This window comes from Falco cherrug, chromosome 10 (assembly GCF_023634085.1).
Source record: "Falco cherrug isolate bFalChe1 chromosome 10, bFalChe1.pri, whole genome shotgun sequence".
In the NCBI taxonomy this organism is placed as follows: Eukaryota; Metazoa; Chordata; class Aves; order Falconiformes; family Falconidae; genus Falco; species Falco cherrug.
The window spans coordinates 15,662,405-15,686,947 of NC_073706.1; the positions used below are offsets into that span (position 1 = coordinate 15,662,405).

At 55.3% G+C, this 24,543-nt stretch overlaps 1 protein-coding gene across 5 annotated transcripts in view; it reads left to right on the top strand.

The window, feature by feature from the left end:
• Positions 1–217: 217 nt before the first annotated feature.
• HELZ2 (helicase with zinc finger 2) overlaps positions 218–24,543 on the top strand; it is a 28,189-nt gene continuing 3,863 nt past the window's right edge. The window contains exons 1-20 of one of the 5 annotated variants that reach the window (XM_055722303.1): positions 1,738–1,802; positions 6,917–6,946; positions 7,043–8,055; positions 8,175–8,358; positions 8,746–8,853; positions 9,485–10,008; positions 10,364–10,996; positions 12,042–12,825; positions 13,264–13,339; positions 14,998–18,511; positions 19,323–19,408; positions 19,807–19,938; positions 20,181–20,342; positions 20,580–20,721; positions 21,188–21,304; positions 21,874–22,066; positions 22,856–22,990; positions 23,237–23,455; positions 23,757–23,913; positions 24,328–24,495. In XM_055722303.1, the coding sequence (XP_055578278.1) occupies positions 7,055–8,055; positions 8,175–8,358; positions 8,746–8,853; positions 9,485–10,008; positions 10,364–10,996; positions 12,042–12,825; positions 13,264–13,339; positions 14,998–18,511; positions 19,323–19,408; positions 19,807–19,938; positions 20,181–20,342; positions 20,580–20,721; positions 21,188–21,304; positions 21,874–22,066; positions 22,856–22,990; positions 23,237–23,455; positions 23,757–23,913; positions 24,328–24,495 (8,335 nt within the window). In that variant the 5' untranslated portion in view covers positions 1,738–1,802; positions 6,917–6,946; positions 7,043–7,054. Of the gene's footprint in view, positions 406–1,199; positions 1,323–1,737; positions 1,803–2,051; positions 5,130–6,916; positions 8,056–8,174; positions 8,359–8,745; positions 8,854–9,484; positions 10,009–10,363; positions 10,997–12,041; positions 12,826–13,263; positions 13,340–14,997; positions 18,512–19,322; positions 19,409–19,806; positions 19,939–20,180; positions 20,343–20,579; positions 20,722–21,187; positions 21,305–21,873; positions 22,067–22,855; positions 22,991–23,236; positions 23,456–23,756; positions 23,914–24,327; positions 24,496–24,543 lie in introns of those variants that run through there. The other 4 variants (XM_027813643.2, XM_055722302.1, XM_055722301.1 and 1 more) reach the window with 4 other exon arrangements.

A 24,543-nucleotide genomic window follows, 5' to 3' on the forward strand; every position in this document is an offset into this window, starting at 1 on the left:
AAGCACTCGGGGCTCCCTGGGTGCTGCTGGATGGGAGCAGGGTGGGGGCTCCCCCCGAGGTATCCGATGGGTAAAAAAAATGACAAAACAAATGGTTCCTCTTGCTCCTTCCTTCAGTGTTGACAAACATGCCAGAACCCAGTCCCTGCCCCTCCTTCCTCCCTGCTCCTGCTGCCAGCAATGCCCCACGGGCTGCCTCTCAGCTCCTCGTTGTTTCCTCTTCCCACTTCTTTCAAGGATGAGCTTTTACTTCCCTCGCTGATGCTGGTTCATGTCAGGGCAGCCGCGCAGTATCACCAAGCACCATGTGCCCATCCGTCAACAGAGGGATTTAACAGTGTTGCTGTCAGCCCGGGAACTTTGCCTCCAGTGCCTGCAATCTTCTAGAGTCGCTCGTGGTTGGAGGTGCGTTATGTTTTGCCTGGTTGCTTTCCAGGGCTTGCAGCTGGCTGCTGGCATGAAGATAATTTTATTAAGTGGGAAGGCGGGGGCCTGGCCACATTGCTGTGTCAAGCACAGCATCCGCGCTGTAGCTTGGTGCTTTCTGAAGCGTCGTGTCCAGGCTGGTGAGACAATGCGCTGCCACAGCCCCTGTGCTCTGGTGGGCATTAGAGGAACCTCCTGGGCCCTTTGGTTGGATGCCTGTGTTTTGGGGGGGTCTCAGGCTGCTGGTTATCTGTGTCTATCACCCTCAAATTCACAGCAGCACCAAACCGTGCGTGGGGAGGATGTTGCTTTGTGCTGCGCTGGGGCTGTGCTGAGCTGCTGCGGGTTTGGCTGGGTGAGCTGGGAAGGGGTGATGCTGGGGGGCTGAGGAGCCCCCAGGCCTCGGGTGCTGAGTATCAGGGGATGGTGCTTTGAGCTGTGACATGTGCCTGCAAACCAAGGTGCAGGTTCTTGCTACCCAGGGTGTAGGTGCTGCTGCCTGGTACAATGTCATTTGCAAATGCGACTCGGCTGGCCTCAGAGCTGCTGGGAGGGCGGGGGGCGGGGGGGACGTTGGGTTTGTTTGGGTTTGGGGTGGTGGTTGGTTATTTCTATTTGGCTCGAGGTTGACCTTTCTGCAGTTGGGTGCTCTCAGGCCCGGAAAAGAATGGAAAACGAAACTGGTGCTGCTGAACCGAAAGGAAACCTGCGGGCTTTGCCCCTCCCAGACGCCCTTTTTAAGCGGGGCCGTCGGGCGGGGAGGGGGGGGCTGGCCGGGCTGGGCACCAGGGCTGCCGCTGGGCCGCTCCAGCATTCGCTTCATTCATTCCCCGGCGCCGGCCGGTACCGGGCTCTGGACAGAGGCTGAGTGCGGGAAAGCCCCGACCCCTCCTCAGGTGAGCAGCGGCTGTCGGCCCCGGCAGCACCCCGGGCAGCATCCCGGCAGCACCCCCCGCAGCATCCCGGGCAGCATCCCCGGCAGCACTCCCGGCAGCATCCTCGCAGCATCCCGGGCAGCACCCGCGGCAGCATCCCCTCCGCCCTGGGGGGAACCGGGGGGGGCTTGGCGGAGGTGGGCAGGAGGATCTCGTCCCCCGATGCTGGAGAAGTGGGACTTGGGGGAGCTGGTACCCCCGGGTATCGCCCCTCTCGTTGGCTGCGTGGAGCGCTGCTCCCCGATGCCGGCTGCCCGCCCCCCCCCCCCCCCCCCCCCCCCCCCCCGGTGCCGGTGCCGGCTCCCCCCGGTGCCAGCGGGCGGGGCGGGGCGGGGCCGCCGTGATGCAATTTCCGCGAAGTCCGGCCCCGGTTTGAATGCGGGGAGGCCCCAGAAACGAAACCGCCGCTGGCAGCGAGTCCCCGGGACGCCCCCGGCAGCGGTGAGAGCGGGGCGGAGGGGTCCGGGAGCGGGGAGGGGGCTGCGGAGCCCCCTGGGGGGCTGCAGGGCGCGGGGTGCTCCCATTAGCCTTGCAGCGTTCTTTAGGGTGCTGCACGGTGTGGGGTGCTCAGCTCTCCCGTCTGCTCCTGCCCCGGCCCGCAGCATCCCGGCCCGCAGCATCCCTGCCCGCAGCATCCCTGCCCGCGCTGGATTTTGGCGGCGGGTGTGGGAGGTGATGTCAGGATGCGGGTGTTGGGGTGCAGAGCCCGGGGCTGGCAGGGGTGCGGGGTGCTGCTGGTGGTGAGCCACCCCTGCAGGTCGCCCCTCTCTGCGCCGGGGATGTGGTCTGGGAGCTGCCAGGCAACTTTGGATAGTTGGGTAAAGCAAATGCAATAGCTGGGGGTGCAGGTGCCTGGGGGTTGCATGCAAGCTGGGGTGGCAGCGGTGCTGTGGCTGGTGCTTGGCAGCGGCCAGGCTGGCAGAGCCATGCCAGCTCTCTGGGTGGGACTTGGAATGAACTGTTTTGTTGAAAAAGACTGTGGAAAGGAGGAGCCCCAAGAATTTCTGAGGTTGGTTTTGTTCAAGAAGGAAATACCGGAGGGGGTGCGGTTTTGGTGCAGCCGGGACGATAACCAGAGGCGATGGGGTGGCACAGGACAGCATCCGCGGTGAAGCTCCTTTTCCAACGGTGCCAAACCCTTCCAGCCAACCCAGCTGTGCCGTTCACTCGCGGGGTGCTCAGGGATGCTGTGCTGGTCTCACACCGCTGCTCCAGCCGCTCGCAGTCAGGAGAGGAAAAACTCCCCAGGTGCCCAGGTCTGGTGCCCAGCCAGGACCGATAACTGGGGTGGGGGCTGCGGTCGCCCAAGGAGCACAGTCCCCCGGGTGTGCCGGTGGCCTGTCCCCATCCCCACAGAGGGCTGTCCCAGCACTCTGACCCATGTTGCTTGCTCTGATCGAGGGGCACTTGGCTTACTCCAGCATAGCATATTGCCTAATCTCCTGTCAATAATTAATTGCGGCAAGACCTGTGAAGAAGGCCACTTTCCGGTAGGCTGGGATGGCACAGAGGTGCAGCACAGCAGGACTCGGCCGCGGAGGCATGATGAGTGTTTTTCTGCCACCGCCTTGCTTCGACTCGCCATTTCCAGGGAAATGTGATTATCCCTGGCGTCAGCGCAGCCCCACGAGGCGCCTGCCGGGGGATGATGCTCGGACATAGTGTGGCCCGGCCCTGACCCGAAGTGTCTTCCTGAGCACGGAGGAAATGCCGCCAACGAGGCGATGGCACGGTTTGGGCTGGGCCGGGGCTGGGCAGTGGGTGCCTGTGTCCATGTCGGTGTCTCCCGAGGGTCCGTGCCACCGGGGGAGGCAGATACTCGCCCCGCTGGGGCGGTGAGTGGGTGTGGAGCTGGGCACGCAATAAACTGGTTTCTCCGTCTGCCAGACTGACTTGTTTTGCCCATCAGTGGGATGCAAGTGGCTTCAAATGCCAGGCTGGGCTTTTCAGGACGAGTCTAAAGGAGACTGTTTTTTCTTAAAATGTATAAAATTCAGCCTGCAAATCACAGTCTGTGGCTTGCTGATAAATACTGCTCTCACTCAGCTCCCACCTTCCTCTGGGCACTTGGATTTTGCCCTGTCGACATGAGAGTTTTATTGGCAGGACAGCTACCATGCCGTACAGCTCCCCAAGCTCCCTCCTGCCCTGCATCTTCCCCCCGCCCGGGCTCGGATTGCAAAAGCTCCCGTAGCTTTTTCCTTTTTTTTTTTTTTTCTTTCTTTTCTGGTATAAGATGGTTGTAGAGAGAAAAAGGCTTTAATTTGGTTTGAGTGCTGGTGCTGTGTGGGGACTTTAAGAGGAGTTTGTACTTCCCCTTCCTCTTCCCTCCCACCTCCAGACCCAGATCATGTTCTGGCAGCTTGCTCAAAATCAAAGGCTTTCTTAAAAAAAATAAACAGCAAGAGAATTGACCCTTTAAAGGTGGAATATTCCCTCTTAGTTTTTTCAAACCCGGATGGTCTGCCTAGGCAGGAATACCAGACCCAGCCCAGCTGTCCTGTGCAGCCTCTGTGGGTAGTTCTCACAGCGTTTAACCGAGCGGGTCCGTGTCACAGGACCGTGTCTCTTCTGGGCTCTGCGCCTGTGGATGTACCAGCACCGGGAAGCTCGGCTCCAGCTCCATGGAGCCGAGTGCCAGCAATTAGATTTCATCCTCTCTTGTGTGCATTACTGAGGTGTTTTGGAGTTTTCACCAGTGACAGCGTTGCACAGATGTTGCACAAGTCCTGAATGCAAGTGCCTTTCCCAGGAGGGCTTGTCGCAAGGAGGAACCTTCCAGAAGGAGGAAGGGGAAACGGTTATTGGAGGGAAACCAAAGTGTTCCCAAGGCTGCAGATGTCAGCCCCAGAACAAGCCCCGGTGCCACTAGGCCAGCTTCAAAGGAGCTGAAAGGCTCCTGGAGGCTGAGCGTGACCTTGGGTCCCTCTCTGGGTGCTCCCGCTGGCTGTGGTTCAGCAGCAGCTTGGCACCCCCGGCCCCTTGCTGCTGCTGTCCCCCCTGCCCCCCCCGCTTCTGCCCTCCCACTGCTGGACCTGCTGTGCCGGACCCTGGGAGCTCCTGCAGCAAGCTGAGCCTGCAGCAGTGGGAGTCTGTGCCTCTGCCCTGGGCTCCGACTTAACTGCAGCCGATTCCTGACCTCCCAGGGAAAGCCAAGCAGGAATTCTCCCTCTTAGCATTGCGATTTGCAGAAGGACAGTCTCCCCAGGCTGGCGCAGGGGGGATATTTGCCTCTGCAGGGGTTTCCCCTCCTGCAGCCATGCTCAGGGCAGACCACAGCTCCGCACGCTGCTGTCTCCTTTCCCAGCAGCCAGGGGTTTTGCAGGTGCTCACGACCCTGGGGGGTCTCAGCGAGAGCAGCCCCCAGGCACAGGGTCTGCAGCCCCATGCCAGTGCTGTGTAGCCTTCATTGTCTTGCTGGGGATCAGCGGAGCACCCCTTGGTGCCCTTGGGCAGGAGACACAGCGCCCCACTCCCCCTCCGGCCTTTTTATTGCTTATAGATGCTCTCCTATATTTTTATTGTTTTTTCAGTTATTTCATTTCAGTGCGAAGCATTTTTTCTACATCAGTTGGCAGTCAGGCAGCACCAAAACCTCTGTGGTGGCCCCAACCTTTTTTTTTGTGGCAGACCCAGAGCAAAGAAAGAGCTCTCGACCTCTGTGCAGCGTCTGGGCTGCAGAAACGGTTTTCTTCCAATGACCGTGACCTTCTTGCAGTCAGAGGCTGGGGATACTCTGGCTCTCCACTGGCCCCAGCAGAGGTCTGGGTAAGGGATGCTCTTCCTTGTGCTGCGTTCATGTCCAGCAGCTCTGCTGGGCCTGGGTACGCGCAGGATGCAGCACATAGGTGATGCTGCCGGATCAGGACCGCAGGGGTCCCTGCAGGTGCTGTAGCTCTGGGCAGTTTGTAGGGAACGCAGGCGGAGCTGTGGCAGGGCCGTGCTGCCCGTCTGGCTATAAGCTCATGCTGCAAGCGCAGGAGTGCTGCAAGCAAAGGTTTGGAGGCAAAGGCGCAGAGAGAAGTTGGGGTGTTTCAGCTCTCGCTGCGGAGAGCCGACGGTGTGGCACAGTGACCCGAATAATGGCAGAGTCAGCGTCAGCGCTGCCGTGGGACTCCACCGCGGAGTCTTGCGGTTTACTGAAACAGAAACTAGCACTTCTGCCCAGCGCCAGGCTCACTGCCAGACCTTGAGAGATAAACAGGGCTGGTGTTTATCCACTGAGCGCGTGTCCTACCTGATGCATGGCAAAGTGGGATTAGGCTGTTTCATCCTAGCTGGGCAGCGGGTGGGTGCTATGGCGTGGGGATGGGATGCAAGGAGCTCGCTAATGGTGAGCTGGGAGGGTGAGTAATGCTCCAGCTGCTTTCCCCTGTGGTCCTGGCTCAGCGTTTGCTGCCTGGAGCTTCAGCCCAAGGAGCAGCTTCAGCACCCCCCTGCCCACCTCCTCTGGCACCAAGCACCCCGTTTATCCCAGAGGTGGGGAAAGGAGTTAATTAAAAAATGAAAAGTATTTCTGCAGAAGCAGTGCAAAATTTGTCCCACTGCTCTGTGGTCTGCCAAACTGCAGCAGTAAATATTGCTCTTCCCCTGCTTTGCTAGAGCCGGTCCTTCGTGGCTGCGATGCTTGGCTCAAGGCTGGTGGCTTTGCCTGGCAGCACACGCTGCCCACGGATCTGCCCCACCACGCTCCCGTCGGCCCAGCCGCATGGCCTAGCCATGAAACCCTGCAGCATCATTCCCAGGGATCCTCCTGGGCTGTGGTTACCCAGGAAACTGCTGGCAAATGCTGGAGCCGGTGGCCGGGGAGGGCAGGGAGGTGAGTCACGGAGCTCTCCCGGCTGGGTGTTACCGAGCCGTTGGCTGGAGATGCTGGCAGGTCCCTGTTCCAGCATGCCCATCGCCCGGCCTTGGGTGCCGCATCCGAGGAGCAAAGAGGGTGGTTGCTTTGTTAATTAATTCCAATTAATCTTTCATGCCACAGAGGGAAAGGGGCTGGGCTGGAGCTGGGGTTTTCCCACTCGGCATGGGGCAGCGGTGGGGCTGCCCAGCTGGACCCAGGGGAGGGAACAGGAAAAAGAAAGAGAAAGTTGGCAGGAGCTAACCGAGGCGGGGAGGCCGTGGCAGCTGGAGGAGGAAGTTGAATCATCCGGGGCAGTGATCTGCGAGGAGGTCGGTGGCCACTGTGGGGCCCGTGCCAGGCCCTCTGGGGCAGCCGCTGCTGCAGCCGGCTCTCCTGGGTTGGGTGGTGGATGCTGATGGGCTGCAGGCTGCGGGACCGAGCCGAGTCCTGCCGGGAGCCCCTGCTGCTCCTGCGGGACACGGACCCCTGGGACCTGGGCTGGCGGGTGAATGGAGCTGGGTGAGCGGGTGAGGGCAGAGCCCAGGCACTTGGGTGCCGAGGGCAAGGGTGTCTGGTGGCTGTGGGTGCTGAGTGAGGCTTCTGGCCACTTGCTGGTGAGTGGCGCCAGGCTGTGCCGGTGCCTCGGCACGCGCCCAGCCAGGGACCAGCTGATGTTTCCTGCTAAGTCGCTTGTTCCTCGTTTCTTTGTCAGGCTTTGTGAACTCTCACCAATGGCTGGCAGGTACGTAGTGAGCTAGGACACGGCCACCCCATGGCACCTCCTCCCCCTGACAGCGCTTTGTAGGAACTTCCCGCCATTAATTTTGCTCCGCTCAAGCCAGCACCGAGGATGCCGACGGCAAACGGCCCGGCGGTGCTGCTGGGCAGCCTCCAGCAGCAGCTGGAGCTGCGCCTGGTCTGCTCCAAGTGCAGCATCAAGGAGAACGAGATCACCTACCAGCTGCGAGAGGTGGAGCACAGGTGCATGTATGAGATCCTCCTGGCTCGCTGCCACAGCCGTCGGAGCTCAGCCTGGAGGAAGGTGTCCAGGCGGCCGGGCTTCCCCAACCCGGCCCGCTACGCCGTCTGCAGGTACTACACAGCGGGGCTGGGCTGCAGCAGGCACAAGAGCCAGTGCACCTTCGCCTGGAGCTCGGAGGAGGCCATAGTCTGGAACTTTGAGAGGGAGCAGCAGCTGGAGCGGCGCCAGCTGAAGGCAGCAGTGCTGCAGGAGCAGCTGGAGGGTCACCCCGCCACCACCCCCAACCCCACGGCCAGCGCCGCCAGCGAGATCGCCAGCGAGTTCGGGGGGCAGTTCCAGGAGATCTGCAAGCGTTGCTTCTTTGGCTGCCCCCAGCGGATCTCAGTGGGCGGCCAGGGGCGGCTCTGCAAGTCCCACCGGACCTGGGACCCCCTCCTGGTGCACGTGGTGTCAGACAGCCGGAGGAAGCAGCAGTACTCTGCCATCCGGCCCTTCCCCGAGTTCATGCCAACCCTCAGCTACTGCAGGTTCGTCTCCAAGGGCCAGCCCTGCAAGCACGGCCCGCAGCGCTGCCGGTACGCACACAGCGACGTGGAGATGGCCATCTGGGAGGCCGAAAGGGAGCATGGCCTGGTTCGCTCTGACCTGCTGCCGGCCGTGGGGACCAGCAGCACCAATGGCGAGCTGGTGGCACCCACGCCGATGCAATTCTACTGCCGGGTCTGCCTGGTGACCTTCAGCTCGCAGGAGAGCTTCGAGAGCCACTGCGCCTCCGTGGAGCACGTGCAGATGCTCTCGGATGACAGCTCTGTCCAGTGGGTACACCGCACGCCGCCGCTCGGGCTGACCAAGTTCTCGCTGTGTAGCAGGTAAGGCGTCCACCCAGTGCAGCGAGGGAGAGGGCAGGGGCAGCAGGCAGCCACCAGCTCCCTGTGGACCCCCAAGCTGCCGGGCATGGGTCGCACCTGGGATACCTCTCTCCTGACAGAGCAGAGGTGTGTGAGATGGGGAACAGCTGCACCAAGGCTCATTCCCCTGAGGAGCTGCAGGAGTGGATCCAGAGGGTGAAGGTTGCTGTGAAGAAAAAGAAGCAAGCGCTGAAGGAAGGGCTCTTGTCGTACCAGGACCGGCTCATCGCTGAGTATCAGATGTGCTCCAACGAGGTGTTGATTGTAAGTCACGGGTGGCAGGGTGGGTGAGCGTTGGTCAGGCACATCGCGACAGACCTCACGGGTAAGAGCTTGGGAACAGGGTCCACCACTCACCTTTCTAACGGTGGTGCAGAAAGGGATGTTGCATCCCCCTTTCCCTCACCCCTTTTGAGACCCTGCTCAGGCTACCTGAGCACACTGCTGTGCCGGGTCCTTTCATTTCCCAAGGCTGCTGCGTGGGGACACTGAGGAGCGGTGGGTGAGGCCTGAGCATGGGGATTGACTGACCATCCCCTCTTGGGAGGATGTAGCATAAAGGCAAAGGATGAAGCTGGCTCCGTGCAGGGCTCTGCAGAGTGTCCCTGCGATGCTGCCTTCAGTCCCGCTCCTCCTCTGCTTCCCCCGCAGATGGCTGAGCACGTTGAGGGTGTCAGAGTTGTGTGTAAGCAGCCCCTGCACGTGCAGTCGGAGGACAGGAAGATGAAATACTGCTGGAAGTTCAAGGTCCACTCCCAGGTAAGCCCAGCTCTGTGCTGTGGGGGGCTGTGAGCCGCTGGCAGCACCTGCTGTCCTTTGGGGTTTTTTGTTTGTTTAATTATTATTTCTGCAAGGAGCGTAAGGACAGGGATGTGGGGGTGTCTGAGTGAGGGTGTGTGTTGGGTATTGAGGAGCAGCTCAGGTGGTGCCCGAGCTGGGGCTGTACGCGAGGGGAGCAGCCACCACATCTCCTGTCTCATCGTGTGCGGTGGGGCTGGGGCGGACCCGGCTGCTCTCAGCACCTCCCACATATCATCACAAATAACAAGATTCAGCTGCTTCCCTGCCCAGTATTTTGTGGGTGTTGTGGGCAGGAACCTGGGTCTGATTGTCCTTTACCAACACAGGAGATTTCCCGTTTGCAGCAGACTGGCTCAGTTGCTGTAAAACTGGAACCTGGGATTCTTTAAGACCTTAAAATAATTGCTGTGGGGTTGCATGAAAAATAAGCTCCTTTAAGGAGAATGTCAAGTGGTGCTGTAGATCCAGCATGGCATTCGGTTCCTGCAGCAGCCTTCAGTAGGAAATGCTGCTGGGAGGACCTCGTCAGCCGCTGGGCTCTTCCCGTGGGCTGCCCTGACCATATCCCTGTTCTCCTCTCAACTGGCAGATGCCTCTGCAGCACGTGGCGCTACTGAAGCGGGAACCTGGAGTCAACTTCTACCTCTCGGGGAATGGGCTTTCCCGGGGCCTCCACTACATTCGGGGGGAGCACGTGGCCACCCTGGCCTCCTCCCCACCCGCCGCGCTGGTGGAGGTCTGCATGGAGTGCTGCACGCTGGGCATCTTCGAGCAGTGGGTGGTCTTTGACTTTGGCAAACGCCCTGTCCTCATGCAGAAGATCAAGGTGAAGGTGGGCCGGCGGGAGACCCCCCAGCACATCCCCAGTAGCAGGGAGAGCAGCCGCCCCGTCAACTTTGTGCGATGGGATAGAGGTAACCGGATCATTGTTCCCAGCGTGCCAAGGACTGGTGAAGACATGGCTCTGCTGGCTAAGTACAAACCTCCTGCTCTTGCGCTGGACTACCAAAGTGAGGGTGGTGCCACTGTTCCCATCACCCGCCTCAACTATCGCGAGAGGATGCACAGATTCCTTTTCCGTGAGGAAGAAGCTGAACAGGCCCTGGTTGCCAAGTAAGTGCCAGGTGTGGATCCAGAGGGGTTCCTCCTTGCTGTGGACCATGCTAACCCTTGGGGCTATGCTGCTGCTGAAACCTCCGTCCCTTCTGGGCTGGGTCCTGGGGCGCCTTCCCAGAGAAGTGGAAACCTGCCAAGAAGGGTGGCTTGCTCTGTAGCAATAGGAGGGGAAGGGCTGGGTCTTGTCCTGTGGCCATGGATTAGCGAGAAGCACAGTTTCTGTGTGCTCAGGAGGCCAGCAGACCCTCTCTGGGTGTCGGTGGTGATCCTCCCTCTGCAGTGAGGGGGGCAGTTGCTGATGAACTGGTGGGCCAAGTTCTCTGTGGTTCATTTAGGTGTTTCCTCCTTTCAGACTCAACCTGCGGGTCCTCATCATGCTGACCCCCATGCTGCAAAGCCTCTCTGTGGGGATGAAGTTTGCCCTCTCTGGTGAGCTGTTTGCTGAAGTGCCTACCCCTTATAACCTCTCGCCGGACACAGATGAGGGGTATCTGCTGAGCAGGTCTGTGCCCACCGCTTTCCTGGCACTTGACCCACCTGTAGACAATCGGGTATATGAGGTTAGTGTGGAGCATAAAGCCACCACAGAGAAGACCATCTGGCTACAGATACCAAAGAGATGCTGCTTAGAGTTGAAATTCAAGCCAAACACCTCCCACAAGGTGGAGATCCAGTTCCAAATCGACCAGCTGCTGTTCCGGCAGTGGCATCAGGCTGTGGACCGCCTGTTGGATGAGAAGCTGGTCCTACCAGATGTTGCCAGTTGCTCTGTCCCCTACTCTCTTGGATCACCACAGAAAGGGAACAGCAAGCAGAAACTAGCCATCTCCTTCATCACGGGCCAGGCAACCACCAGCCGGCAGGTCCCACCTCTTCTCATCTACGGGCCCTTCGGCACCGGGAAGACGTTCACCTTGGCCATGGCCACCATGGAGATCCTCAGACAGCCCAAAACACGGGTGCTGATCTGCACTCACACTAACAGGTTAGCAGGGGGTGAGGGAAGAGGCCACCAGAGCTGTGGGCCGGGTCCAAGCAAACTGGTCCATCACTTGCCTGGTGGGATGAGAGGGAGCCAGGGTGCATGGGACAGAGCTGAGCAGCCCTTTTCTTAGCATGCATTTCAATTACTTGTTTAAATAAATTATTTTTATTTGGTATGTCTTAAACTGCTCTAGCACATCCTGCTAGGAAGAACCCTGGCATGCATGGAAGTCTTTGGGAAAGAGGCAAAAATATGCATTTTAAAGCATTATAAAATGGGGGTGGGCTTGGAGAGACAGTTCTTTCAGCCTTTACTGTGTGCCGGCAGAAGTAGAAAGCCATTGCCTGACCTTGCTGGGGTAGTGTTGCACTCTGCTTGCCCTTCAAAATGATTATGCTCTGCACACAGGCCAATTTTTTTACTTTTCCAGGGAGGGTTTGGGGAAGAGGAAATGCAGATCTGCTCTGACTGCCATTGAATCTGCCTTCAGAGAAACCAGGACAAGATTGTTAAAATTAGAGCAGTTAGACTGAAAAGAGTGTCCACATCCGATCCTGCAGGCTGTTACTGCCTTAGTTTTTTAATGTATAATAGATGAGTGAGCGACTGCTAATCCTGGCCTGTTTCGGGCTGTCTGCTTGCACTGAGGTGTCTTCTACAGATCTCATGCCACCTGCCTGGGCTGCGGGTGGTCAGCTGTTGGAGGAGAGGTCTGGTGGCTTGGCCCTAGAGAGCAGCAGGGCCACAGATTTTGTTAGGCACGTTGCGTTTTTCCATGTGAGCATTAAGACATGCCCTAGCCTCGAGTATCAACTCCTGTTTAAACCGTACCCTCAAAACAGGCTTGGAACCGGGCACCGCATGAACACCGGTGTCTTTGCACGTACGTGAATACCTCCTGTGGCAAGTGTGTTGTCAGCCAAAGCTGGGGAAGAGTTCGGGTGCGGGCTGGTGAGTGATCAGATGGTGCGTTGGAATGATGGTCATAGCATTTGGGAACAGCACTAACAATTCCTTGATGGTTTCCCCTTTTGTTCCCTTCCAGTGCTGCTGACATCTATATCCGGGAGTATTTCCATCACTACGTAACCAACGGGCATCCGTGGGCTGTTCCCTTGAGGATTATATCCACGGACCGTCCCATCAACCTGACGGACTCCATCACGCAGATGTACTGCTGCATCTCACCAGACCAGCGCTCCTTCCGCCACCCCACGCAGGTGGAGATCGACAGGCACCGCATCATTATTACCACCTCCATGTTATCCAAGAACTTGAAAGTTGCCCCTGGTTACTTCACCCACATCATGATCGATGAGGCTGCTCAGATGCTGGAGTGCGAGGCTTTGGTTCCACTCTCCTACGCCACTTTTGAGACCCGGATTGTCCTTGCTGGGGACCACATGCAGATAACCCCAAAGCTGTTCTGTGTTGAGGATGGACAATCTGCTGATCACACCCTGTTAAACCGACTCTTTCAGTTCTACCAGAAAGAGAAGCACGAAGTGGCCATGAAAAGCAGGATCATCTTCAACGAGAATTATCGTTCCACTGCGGGCATAATTGAGTTTGTCTCCAAGCACTTCTACATCGGCAAAGGCAATGCTATCCAAGCCAGCGGGAACATCCCACCCCATCCCGAAATCTACCCGCTCGTGTTCTGCCACGTGTCTGGCGTGGCTGAAAGAGATATGTCCATGATTTCTTGGCACAATGCCTCTGAGATAATACAAGTGGTTGAGAAAGTGAAGGAGATCTATCAGAGGTGGCCAGATGAGTGGGGTGTCCGAGATCTGAAGAGGATCTGCGTGGTCTCCCATGGGATGCAGGTAAGTAGGAGAACCATGCGTTTCCCAGCTGAAGGGGCTACGCTTGCTGCTGACTGCTCTCTAAACACTCCCAGATAAATTCTGGACTCTTTTTACAATAAACCTGTCTCTTGTGCTAGTAAAAGTAGGGAATCTGGGATCTTGCATACCTTCAGTGTTTTTTTGAGGCGCTCTCCTTTTGGATAGTATGTCAGGGGTGGTGGGAGCAGACATGCCTTGTGGTGGGATGGTTTAGTTGAAGATCTTCAGCATCTTCCAGGCAGGTCAGCTATAGGGCAGACTGGGAGCACTGGCTGAGGTCATCCCAGGACATGTGGCTGCTGTTGAGTAACTTTCTTGGAGAACCTGCAGCTGAGAAGGGTGAGGGACCTTGGTGTTGGGTGGGAGCCATTTCTGAGCTGAAACTGTATTCACTTGTGCCTCTTTCTTTCTTACCAGGTTTCTGCAACAAGACAAGAGCTGAGGAAAAAGCAACTGCAAGAAGTGGTGGTAGAAAACTATGAAAACTTGCCAGGTTTGTGTCTTGTGCAATAGTTGGTCGTGCCTGGCTACGTTTTGAGGTCTTCTGTGTGCTAGGGAGAACTTCTCCAGTCATGTTGATAGACAGGAGAGTCTATAGCAGCCACAGCCACTGTGTCATGGGCAGCGGGAGGAGACACTGGGTGGCTAGCAGAAGTCTTTCCACCATTTCAACATTGTCCTCCTTGCTAAAATGCAAAATACTGGCTGATCTCGTGGCAAAATACCTCTCTGGAAGGGTGCATGCGGTGTTGTTCGGCAGAGCTCCCTTGCCCTTCCCTGTGGCTCTGCCACCACTGCAGCTGCCGCAGCCCACATAGCACTGATTAGATGGGAGTGCCTGGAAATCCTTTGGCTGATTTCCACCCCCTTCTGGTTGGTAAATCTTTGATTTCGTCTTTTCCTTAATAAGATTTCACACCAAATTAAATCTGCACCCAACTGTCAACTTGTTTCAAATATACGAACGTTGCTTTGTAGGAGGGTGAAAACCCTGTAAATGCAATCCCAGGGACTTGAGCATGTGTGAATCATGTGAAGCCCCAGATACCAGTGGGGGAGGCTGGTAATAGAAGGGAATTGAAACCAGGATGGCCTGTGGGTACCAATCGCAGCAAAAATCACAGAGCGACTCACTAAAGGAGGCGTCTGCTGCTCTGGATGACAAGTGAGGGATAGGGCTGTTTTGTCCTCAAGGACTTAGTTTATGACTCACCCATGTTTTTATTTTTCTTTTTTTTTATTATTATTGTGCAGCTGGGACTCCTCATGGTGAGATTAACTGACCCCTGGGGTGTGTTTCTGATCTCCACACCCTTTCTTTGCAGTCTCTTCCCAGCTCTGAAATCACCAGGGTGCCTCTCGCTGTTTGTTATTTGTCATGCGATCAGCAGAGCCGTCCTTGAGGGGAGAGGGATTCTTGCCAACGGTCACTGCTCATGTTCCTGCAAGACCCTCGGTTCCCTGAGGAGTTTGGGATTCACAGAAAAGTCTGCCCATGTTATGAGGAGCAGCTGGCGGGGGCTGCCGGTGGCACTGGGCATGCAGGGGCTGCTCCATGGGCACTGACAGCTGCACTGGTCCAGTTCCCTGCCTTTCTCCCGTCTCCACGCTGCCCTTCCCTCCCTTGTGTGTGGGTGGTTGGTGGGTGGCCTTGTGGCGTCCATCCTGGTTCGTGCCTGGAGGCCCTCACGATCCCCAAGAGCTGCTTTATTCCCAGATAACAAGCAATAGGACAAGAGGAAATGGCCTGAAGTTGCACCAGGGGAGGTTTAGGTTGGATATTAGGAAAAATTTCTTCACCGAAAAGGGTGGTCAAGCATTGGAACAGGCTGCCCAGGGAGGTGGTGGAATCACCATCCTTGGAGGTGTTTAAAAAATGTGTAGATGCGGCGCTTAGGGACATGGTTTAGTGATGGACCTGGCAGTCCTGGGTTAATGGTTGGACTTGATGATCTTAAAGGTCTTTTCCAACCTGAATGATTCTATGGTTCTGTTCAGAACAGGTGGCTCCCGTGACTCAGCCAAGTGAGGCTACATCAGCCCACAGCCCTGTAACACAGTGTAGATGGGCAGAGCACTGGGCAGCATTCAGACAGGGTCTTTCCTGTTGGGTTCCTGTGAGTGACTTCTCCCTTGTCCCCTCTGGTGCAGGGCGGGAATTCCGGGTCATCATCATCAGCACAGTCCACACCAGTGAAAGCCTGCGCCTCTCAGCCTCCCACCACCTCGAGTTCTTCAACGAAGCCAGAGTGCTCAACACCATCATGACCCGGGCTCAGTCACTGGTTGTTGTGGTGGGGGATGCCGTCGCCTTGTGCTCCCATGGCCAGTGCAGCAAGGTGTGGAAACGCTTTATCCAGCAGTGCATCGAGAAGGGGAGCATCTTCCCGGAGAACCTGACGATGGCTCAGATAAAACAGGCTGCATGTGACAAAGAGAGCTGGAGCAAGAGGAGCCCGGAGGGCGATGAGGAGGACAGTGACACGGATTCCTGGAGCTCTGAGGCTGAGAGCATGAATCCCGATGATCCTATCCTCCAGGAGCTCTTAGATGAGAGCAAGAACGTGCTGGTGACGGTGTCTGAAGAAGGGCTGCTGAACGTGAAGTCTGAGGCTTCAAACCTGTGGAAAGACAGGCAGGAATACGTCAGCTTCTCTTCTCGGATGATGCAGGAGTATCTGCACATGCACCCTAAAATGTACAAGAGATGCGAGCTGATCAAAGAAGGGTTTGACAGAGCTTCTGCCTTCACCCTCAACGACTCCCCTGCGATGACCATTCAGATCAAAGGCAGAGTTCACTGCGGGACAGCCTTCACGGGGGACGAGGTGCTCGTGGAAATCCTGCAGAACATCACGGCTGACAGCGGCAGCCACCGCCCTCAGGGGAAGGTGGTGGGCATCTTAAAGCGCGCAGAGAGAGAATGGACCTTCATCTGCATGATGGATGAATTTGATCCCCGGGTGATGATACCCATCGATCCCACTGTCACCAAAATATTCGTCCCAGGGCTGAAGGAGAAACCCAACGTCATTCCCATCCGCAGGCTTGTCAATGGGAAGTACAGAGTGATCAGCTGTGAGAAGATCAGCCAGGAGATGAGGAGATGCCAGTTATTCTGCGTCCAGGTTATCTCCTGGCGGGAAGGGTTTTACTACCCTTTGGGAATAATAACGGAGATTCTGCATGCAGCGTTGACATTGGAAGAAGGCTTAAAGATCCTCAACTTGGAGTACAGTTTGGAGAAGAAATACCCATCTGCTGTCACCAAGGAGTTGGCCAAATATGCCTCCAGCAGCAAACTAAACTTCGCCAAGGAAAACCTGAAGGACTGTCGGAATTACCTGACCTTCACTGTCGACCCCAAAGGTGCCAGGGATTTGGATGATGCTGTCAGTGTTAGGGATCTCGGGCATCACTATGAGATTGGGATCCACATTGCAGACGTGGCTGCCATCATTCCCAAAGGCAGTGCCTTGGACCTGGAAGCAAAGAAGCGGGGTGTCACCTACTACGCTCCCAGCCAGGAGCCTCTGAGCATGTTCCCACCCCACATTAGCCAAGATGTCTGCAGCCTCCTGCCACAGAAAGATCGGCGTGTGATCTCCTTATTTGTCACGGTAGAAAAGACAACGGATCGGATGTTAAAGGGAGTCTTCACCATCTCTGTGATCTGCTCGGACAGGCAGCTGTCCTATGAAGAGGCAGAGCTCTGCATTAAGAGCCACTACAGAGGAGCGTCAGAGCCCCTGCGTTTCGATACCCTGGAGGACTGCATAGCTGTGGCTTATCACTTCTCCAGGATCCATCGGAAGTTTCGGCTGCAGGAGGACTGTTTCTATGACCGGCTGGATGAGGAAAGCTCCCCAGGTAACAGGGGGTCCCATCAGATGATAGAGGAGTTAATGATCATGTTCAACAGTTTTGTGGCCGAGTTCCTCACCAACCAGGAGGACACGAGAAATGCCACTCCTCTCCGGTGTCAGTGTGAGCCGAACCCTCAACAGTTATCACTCATGAAAAACAAGTACAACCACATCCTTCCTTTGTCCATCCATCTCTCGCACCACCTGGGAGAAGTGCCTCCCAGCCAAGACTCCTCTAAAAATGTGAAGTTCAGTTTCCTGGCCCCCATCTGGCAGCACCTGCAGTCAGCTGCTAATCGGCGTGACTTCCACAAGATGCTAGACCTTGTCGTTACTGATGACATCCACCCGAAGCTGGCCCCCGTGGCCCTGGAGTTCAGGAGGCTACTTGGCCGCTCCTATTTCAGTCGCTCCAACTCCACTGTCCAGTCGAAAGTGGGCCATTACTCCCTGCACGTTGACTCGTACACCTGGGCTTCCTCTCCCATCCGCCGGTACGTGGATGTTGTGGTCCAGCGGCACCTTCATTCTGTGCTCCACAAGAAGCCCATCGTCTATTCTTCGGATGACATTGAGTTTCTCTGTCGTGACTTCAACAAGAAGAATTCCCAGGCAACGACGTATGAGAAGAGAGCCCACTGCCTGCAGATGGCCACCCAGCTGAAGGACCAAGCCCTGCAGAAGGTCGCCTTTGTAGTGGATATTGAAGGGATGAACAAGTATTTTAAAGCCCTGTTTCCACTGAACAAGGAGAGTCTTCCAGATCCCCAGAGAATTAGCTACAGGTCTCTTCAGCTGATAGAGCAGCCCGTGTTCATCGAGGAGCGGAACAGCATCAAGCTCATGTGGAAGAGGAGGGTGTACTCCATGCAGACAATGAAGGAGCACAGCCTGCGGGAAGGGCCTCTCTGCGACTGCAGCGTCACCCTCTTCAGCACCCAGACTTGGCAAAACGTGCTCACGGCCATCAGGAGAGAGGAGTTTGAGACCGCTGCCTCGCTCCTGGAGAAGAGCAAGGAGCTGTACCGGCGGCACGTGGGCCGGATCAGGAGGAGCCCATGCTCACACTACATGGAGGTGTCCCTGGAGCTCAGCGCCGGCGACGTGCTGCAGTTCCAGCTCACCACCGATGTCTACCGGGGCTTCCTGGTGCCCTTTGTGCAGCTGTGGTGTGTGATGCCAGGCTTCGACATCTGCCTGCAGCACGCAGAAAAGCCTGTTGAATGCTTCTCTGCCTACGCCACCCTGCCATCCAAAGACAAGTACAAGCACGTAACGGAGTACAGCAAGGTGTGGATGCAGATGAGCGCCATAGAGTCTGCTTCGTGTGCGGTGGACAAAAATGACTCGATTATCCTCCATGATGTGCAGATAACCTGGGCGAGGCAAAGGACAAGCAAAGGACAGCTGCAAGGCAGTTTCCTCCTAAACAAAACGTTTTTGGAGGAGTGCTCTATTGAAGTGGACTTCAACCACTGTTACTTGTGCATTCGCTTGGGTGGGCTGAAGCTTGGGAGCCTTCAAAGCGATGAGGAATGCCTTAGCCATGGCCTCCAGAATCTGACTCTTCTTAACAAGGACAGCTCGGAAGGCAGACTTGTGGTTGATCCAGATACCTACACCTGGGTGGCTCACGGGGTCACTGAAGAGTTCAGCGACAACGCCAAGTCAGACAGGACTAGTCAGCACACTCTGACCTTTTACATTCACTCTATGTCTATGAGGAACATCCCTGTGGAAATCTCACAGGCGTCTGCCACGTTCACAGTGGAGCTCATACCAAAGATGCTGCCAGATATGTAAGTGTGCTCAGCAGTTGCGCTCTGGTTAACCTGTCCATGCAGAGTGACTGCTTCCCATGGGACTCCTTTGCTGCACCCAGATGGTGTGGCTGATCCCCTGAAAGATCTGTCCCTACCCAGCTCCGGCTGGCCGTGCTGCTGTGCTGCTGTTTGGTGAGGGTGGCAGCATGGCTCAGATCTGTTCTCCAGATGGTCTCTTGCTTTTCTGGTTGACTTTAAGAATGGGGAGATAGGGGAAGGTGCCATGCTGAAATTTCCCTGGGCATCTGTTTCTTATGTTACTGGATTGCTGCAATATGTGTCATAAAAGGCAGGGTGAAGCACTGGATCAGGGTTTGCTTAGCAGAAGTGCTCCCTGATTTCTCAATCATTCCCCTTTGTTGTTGCTGTGAAGCAAGATCGGCTCTTATTAAAGCAGAGCTGATGTCTGGTTTGCCCTTCATTGTACACGACATGGACTGCTATGCATCCATGGCTGCTGTGGCTTTTTCAGGGCAGAATGTGCTTCCTTTTTGTACCGTGAATTTCAGGGAAAAAATGGAAGCTGGGCCGTAATAAAAGGGAGCTGGGGCAGAAGTTGTGCTCCTTGCTCTCAACATCTTTGCAGGCTCAGCTCTTCAGACAGTTGAGAAATAGTCCCAGATGCAAAAGAGCAGAATAAGAATTGTTTTGGTTTAAGTTCCTTGTGAAAGCATTTAATGTAACACCAAAGCAGAGCAAAATAATGAACAAGACAGTTGTATGAAGCTGTATTACAAATTTTGCTGTTTTATGCTACATTCCATTCATTCTTATTTTTCTCTGTCAGACGGAAAGAAAAGGCAATCTGGAGGCTCAAGCATGCCTCTGAGCTTGCTAAAAGCATTGCCCTTGGCCATGAACCTCCTAAAAAAGGTAGGTGTAAATATTTGCCACTCTTGCCTTGTGGCTACTTGCTTTCTGGCTGGGCAGATGCCCTGGCAGCTTCCATGGGTCCTTGCCATAGGGGTTGTGCTCCCAGACCAGGTGGTTCCCCAGCCAAGGGGAGGAGAGGAGCTGCTAGCCTGGGAGGGTGAAGGTAATACGGGGTGCCCTGCTGGAGAGTGGCACGGGTGATGTTTTAATCCCCAGGGCTCACAGAGAAGGCTCATGGGCAGAAAGTCTTGGCACGGGACAGCTATTACTTTTGGGTGGTCTTTTTAGGTAAATGGGCCCCAATTGCTTGGTTCTTGCTGCATCCTCTGTTGAATCGCTTGTGTGCTGTCTTCAGTCACCTCCTTTAATCTTGTTTTCTTGGCTCTTTGCTTTAATAGAGACAGTGTCCAAAATCCTGCAGCAAAAATGCTTTGATCTCCCTGGCAGCCACAGGAAGCTTAACCAGAGTCAGAACCAGGCTATTCTAAATGCTCTGAGAAAACCCTTCACGCTCATCCAAGGCCCACCAGGTAAGGCTGGGGGGGGGTGGCAGGAGTACATGCCCACTTTGTTATGAAAGGCAGGTTAATCTGTTGCTTTCCGTAGGACCTTGGTGAGACAGGAGAAGGCAGCGTGGGTTGGCATCACCCGCAGCTGCTCAAGGCAGTCTCCTCAGTTCTTGATTTTATTTCATGGCTCATCACCCGGATGCTGACCTAGAGCACGGGTGTTGTGGCTCAAGTGTTCTCAGCAGCCTCCTTGTTTTTTCTAGGCACAGGGAAAACCATTGTTGGAACTCACATTGTCTACTGGTTCCATAAGCTGAATGACGATACCGTCAAGGAGCAAACACTTTCCCCTGAAGAAAAGCCCAAGGGGCAAAAGTGCATCTTGTACTGTGGCCCATCCAGGAAGTCTGTTGATGTTGTTGCTGGTAACTATTGGTTTTAAGCCCCTGAAGAGGCTCACACTGGGGGGAGGGAGATCACATGGCCGCAGGCAGGAGGGGGGAAAGCAGGGCTGGTCCTTAGGGAAGACCCCTTGCTGCTGGGCGAGGACCGGTGAAAGTGGGGCTGGTAAGCGAGCGGTGGGGAGGAGGCGAGTGAGTGCGCGCCCTCTCAACATTGCCGGCGCCTGGTGCTGTCTGAGCAAACCTGTCCTCCTTCCCCAGAGATGCTGCTGAAGATGAAGAACCTGAAACCGCTGAGGGTGTATGGGGAGGCCGTTGAGGCAATGGAATTCCCGTACCCGGGGAGCAACCGGCACTTCTCCCGCAAAGCCTTGCGGGATGCAAAACCAAAGCGTGAGCTCAGGTAGGACTGTGTGGCCCCGCGGGCTCCAAGGGTGCTGGGGAGCAATGTTTTCTGCGTCAGCAAAGCTGAACAAGCCAGAGCAAATGCAGGTTCCACTCCGCTACTGTGGAGCAGCACTATGAACCTGCTTGATCGTTAATTTTTTCAAGTGAAGGTGTGTAGCCTAATGTAGCGCCTAGTCAGGAAATCCAGGTTGTCAGAAAGATCCTAGATGTTTTCCTCTCTTTTGAACAGCTCTAAAAGTCCCTGACTTTATTCCTGCTTTCAACCACTAAAGAAAAGCGGTTGTGTTTTGTATCCTCGAGGGTCAACTAAGAGTTAGGTCGGTAAGGAAGGAGCAGTCTAACTGTGACTTCTTTAGCTCATGGGGTTTCTCTGCATAGGCGGATGTGGTCTGCTTTGCTGTAGAAGAGATCACTTCGGTCTGTGCTAGGGGGAAATATTTATATGTTAACTCTTTATTCAGCGAAATAATCCTGCATCATCGCATCCGGCGGCCACCCAACCCTTTCTGTCAGTATATCTGTAACTTTGACGCTCGGATGAGGAGAGGAGAGCAGATAACAGAAGAAGAAACAAGGAAGTGAGTAGAAGGAGACCCTGGTGAGAGATGGCTGACTCTGGCCGTGTGCCACCCCTGAAGCGCTGCCTGAAGGAGCACGGTGCAGCCACCTCCACCTCTGCGGGAAGAGGTTTGGGCTGTGCTCGCTGGCTCTCGGCTAACTGCGTGGAAGTCAGCAGATTTGTCCTGGCTCATGCAAGCCGAGGGACTAGGTGAAAACATCAAGGCAGATTAATAAGATGTGTGTTTGGAATGATGATAAAAAGTGATTAGCTTGGGGTTAGTGGTACAGTGCAGAGCCTCAGCATCACTTCTGCTCTCTTCTGTTGTCTGTCCGGACTAAAAGTTGTGTTATGTGTGTGTGACACTTGCATCCTCCACCCTGAGCCCCCTGCCCTGCTGAGTTGAGGACAAAGTACCTTTCCTACAGTGTCTATCCAGAGCCTTTTTCTGGGAACACCAGCTCATCCTGGGGAGGGAGATGGAGCCCTAATAATTTGGGAAAGTATAGCCTCTGCTTGGTTGCTGCATGAGGAACCTGGAGATGTTTCTCTTATGCATAACCTGGTGTCTTCTGCATTGACCACCAGGTACAAAAATCAGTTGTCGGCTGCTCGTATGTTTGAACTGGAGGCCCATGATGTCATCCTGTGCACGTGCTCTGCTGCATCGGCCACCTCCCTGGAGCAGCTCAATGTCAAGCAGATAATCATTGATGAGTGTGCCATGTCCACAGAACCCGAGACCCTCATCCCCTTGGTCAGCCACCCCCGTGCAGAGAAGGTCAGTCTTTTCCAAAAATGTGTCTCTAGGATGGCTGCTCAGGACTCCAAGCATCTGCATGTCTTCCATCCCTACCTTGCTGCTCTTCCAAGTTTTTTTAGGTTTTAATGTTGTTCTTGGTAGTATCTATGGTGGTGTATCAATATTTCAGCCTTCAGGGATTTGTTTCTGGAATGGCTGTACTAATGACAGTTAAACTCTCAAGGCACAGAAGGGTACGTGCAATACAGAAGTAATGTCACTAGATGCATAAGCTGTACGTTATCAGTTCATATCACATAAAGCAGAGTCATAAGAACTGCTGTAGACTTGAAAGCTGCTGTGAACAGTTGCATCTACTCACCTCTCTGCTATGTGTATCAGCTCAGCTCCTTGTCTTCTAAGAGTTACACCCATACTGTCTCCTCTAAACTTGCTCTTGGCTTTCTGCAAGAGAAAACAAGTGGTGGTGTGGCTGGATTTTTGGTGCTTCTTTACAGGGTGGGTATCACTGCCACCAAAAAATGTGCTGTGCACCCAGGTACAAAGTATTAATGTGACAAGAAGCATAGAGTAGATCTCAGTAGACTTACTTCATGATATCTTTCTCCTGTCAGATGGGAACAAGGCTCTGCATTCTCTGGGTCAGGATCTTTATATAATGTCCAACATGGTCTTCAATTGAGGTTGCTGTAACTGTAAAGTAAATAAGTAGCAATAAATGCCTGTGTACAAATAGCCTTTCAACCAGGTGATAGCCTTCACCAGTGTCACCGCCCTCATAGCTGAGATGTTCACTCTTTGTTCCAGGTTGTTTTGCTTGGGGATCACAAACAGCTGCGGCCTGTGGTCAAAAATGACCTCTGCAAGAGTCTTGGCATGGAGACATCCCTTTTTGAGCGCTACCGGAATCAGGCGTGGATGCTGGATACACAATACCGCATGGTGAGACCCTCACATGGATTGTCTTTTCTCCGTCACAGAAAATACTGCTGTCAGGGCTTACCTCCCACCACTGGGAAACAGATGTTCTGTATTACTGCTTCCCCTTCCTAGAGCAATGAATCATCCGCTTGCCCGGTGCCAGCTGCAGCACCAGGGTGCGGAGGTGAAGCGTGCCCAGAGAGGTGCTGCAGGTTGAGAAGTTCCTTGGTTTTTGTTCACCTCAGTTTCTCCCCTTTTCTCTGCCAGCACAAAAGCATTTGTGAGTTCCCGTCGCAGGAGTTTTATGAAACGCGGCTGAAAACATGCCCCCAGCCTCATCATAAACGCAGTGTCTTCCACCACAAAAATAACAACTGCTGCCCGATCATCTTTGGGCACATGGAAGGGAAGGAGCAGAGCCTCATGATTTCTACTGAGGAAGGAAATGAGAACTCCAAAGCTAACCTAGAAGAAGCGATGCAGGCGGTGAGGAGGGTCCTGGGGAATCTGGGGATATGCAAAAGGGAGGGTGTTGCGCTGAGTGACTCTGGGGATCGTGGAGGGATGATATTAGCGATACAGGATAAGGATCAGTGGGGAGATCTGGCGTGGCCTCCTGCCTGGTGCCTGCCCAGGTCTGCAGCACGCCACGATGGCGCTGGCCAGGGCGGCTGTAGGGGAGCGTGACCCGGAGCAGGGGGAGCAGCACAGCCAGGCACCACCGCTGCCCGGGGACAGGGCGCTGGAGGGCTGGGTCCCAGGTGAGCAGGACCCTCGGTGTCCCCAGGTGAGGATCGCGAAGCAGCTGACACTAGATGGCACCATCCAGCCGGAGAGCATCGCCATCCTGAGCCCCTACAGCGCCCAGGTGTCTGAGATCGGCAAGAGCCTTCAGAAGGAGGGCATCAGCGGAGTGACCACCTGCACCATCAACAACAGCCAAGGTGAGGGTGGCGGGGGCGGGGAGCCTTGGTTCTGTGCTCTCCTGCCTGCCCCAGGACCGAAACAACTTCTCCTAGAGACAGTCTTCCAGCAGGGTCCTTTCAGCCAGGGAGAAAGCATCCCTAGGCCAGCTTTCTGGGTGATTTGTGATTATAATAAATCCTTTGGAAACCTTTGGAGTGCCCAGGCAGGGTGAGACTGCTGAAGATAGGAAGGTGGAGGATGTCTGGAGGGGTGTTAAAGAGCTCTCGTAACGTGCTCCTCGAAGAGCAATGACTGGGAGCCCGATGGCCTCCAAAGCTGGAGAAACCCAAATCGTGGCTGCAGCTCTGGTGGTCTTGCTGTAGAGAAATGAGTGTCTTGAGGGGTGGCCAGATGCTTCCTGCTAAAAAATCTGGTTCCGTTCCACTTTCTAGGAAGTGAGTGGAGATACGTGATCCTGTCGACTGTACGCTCCTGCCCCCGATCAGAGATCGATAGGAAGCCCACCAAGAGCTGGCAGAAGAAGTACCTGGGGTTCGTTACCGACCCAAACCAGGTCAACGTCGGCATCACGCGCGCTCAGGAAGGACTCTGCATTATAGGTGGGTCTCCTGGGAGTGTGCGCAGGACGGCAGGGGAACAGGATGCCT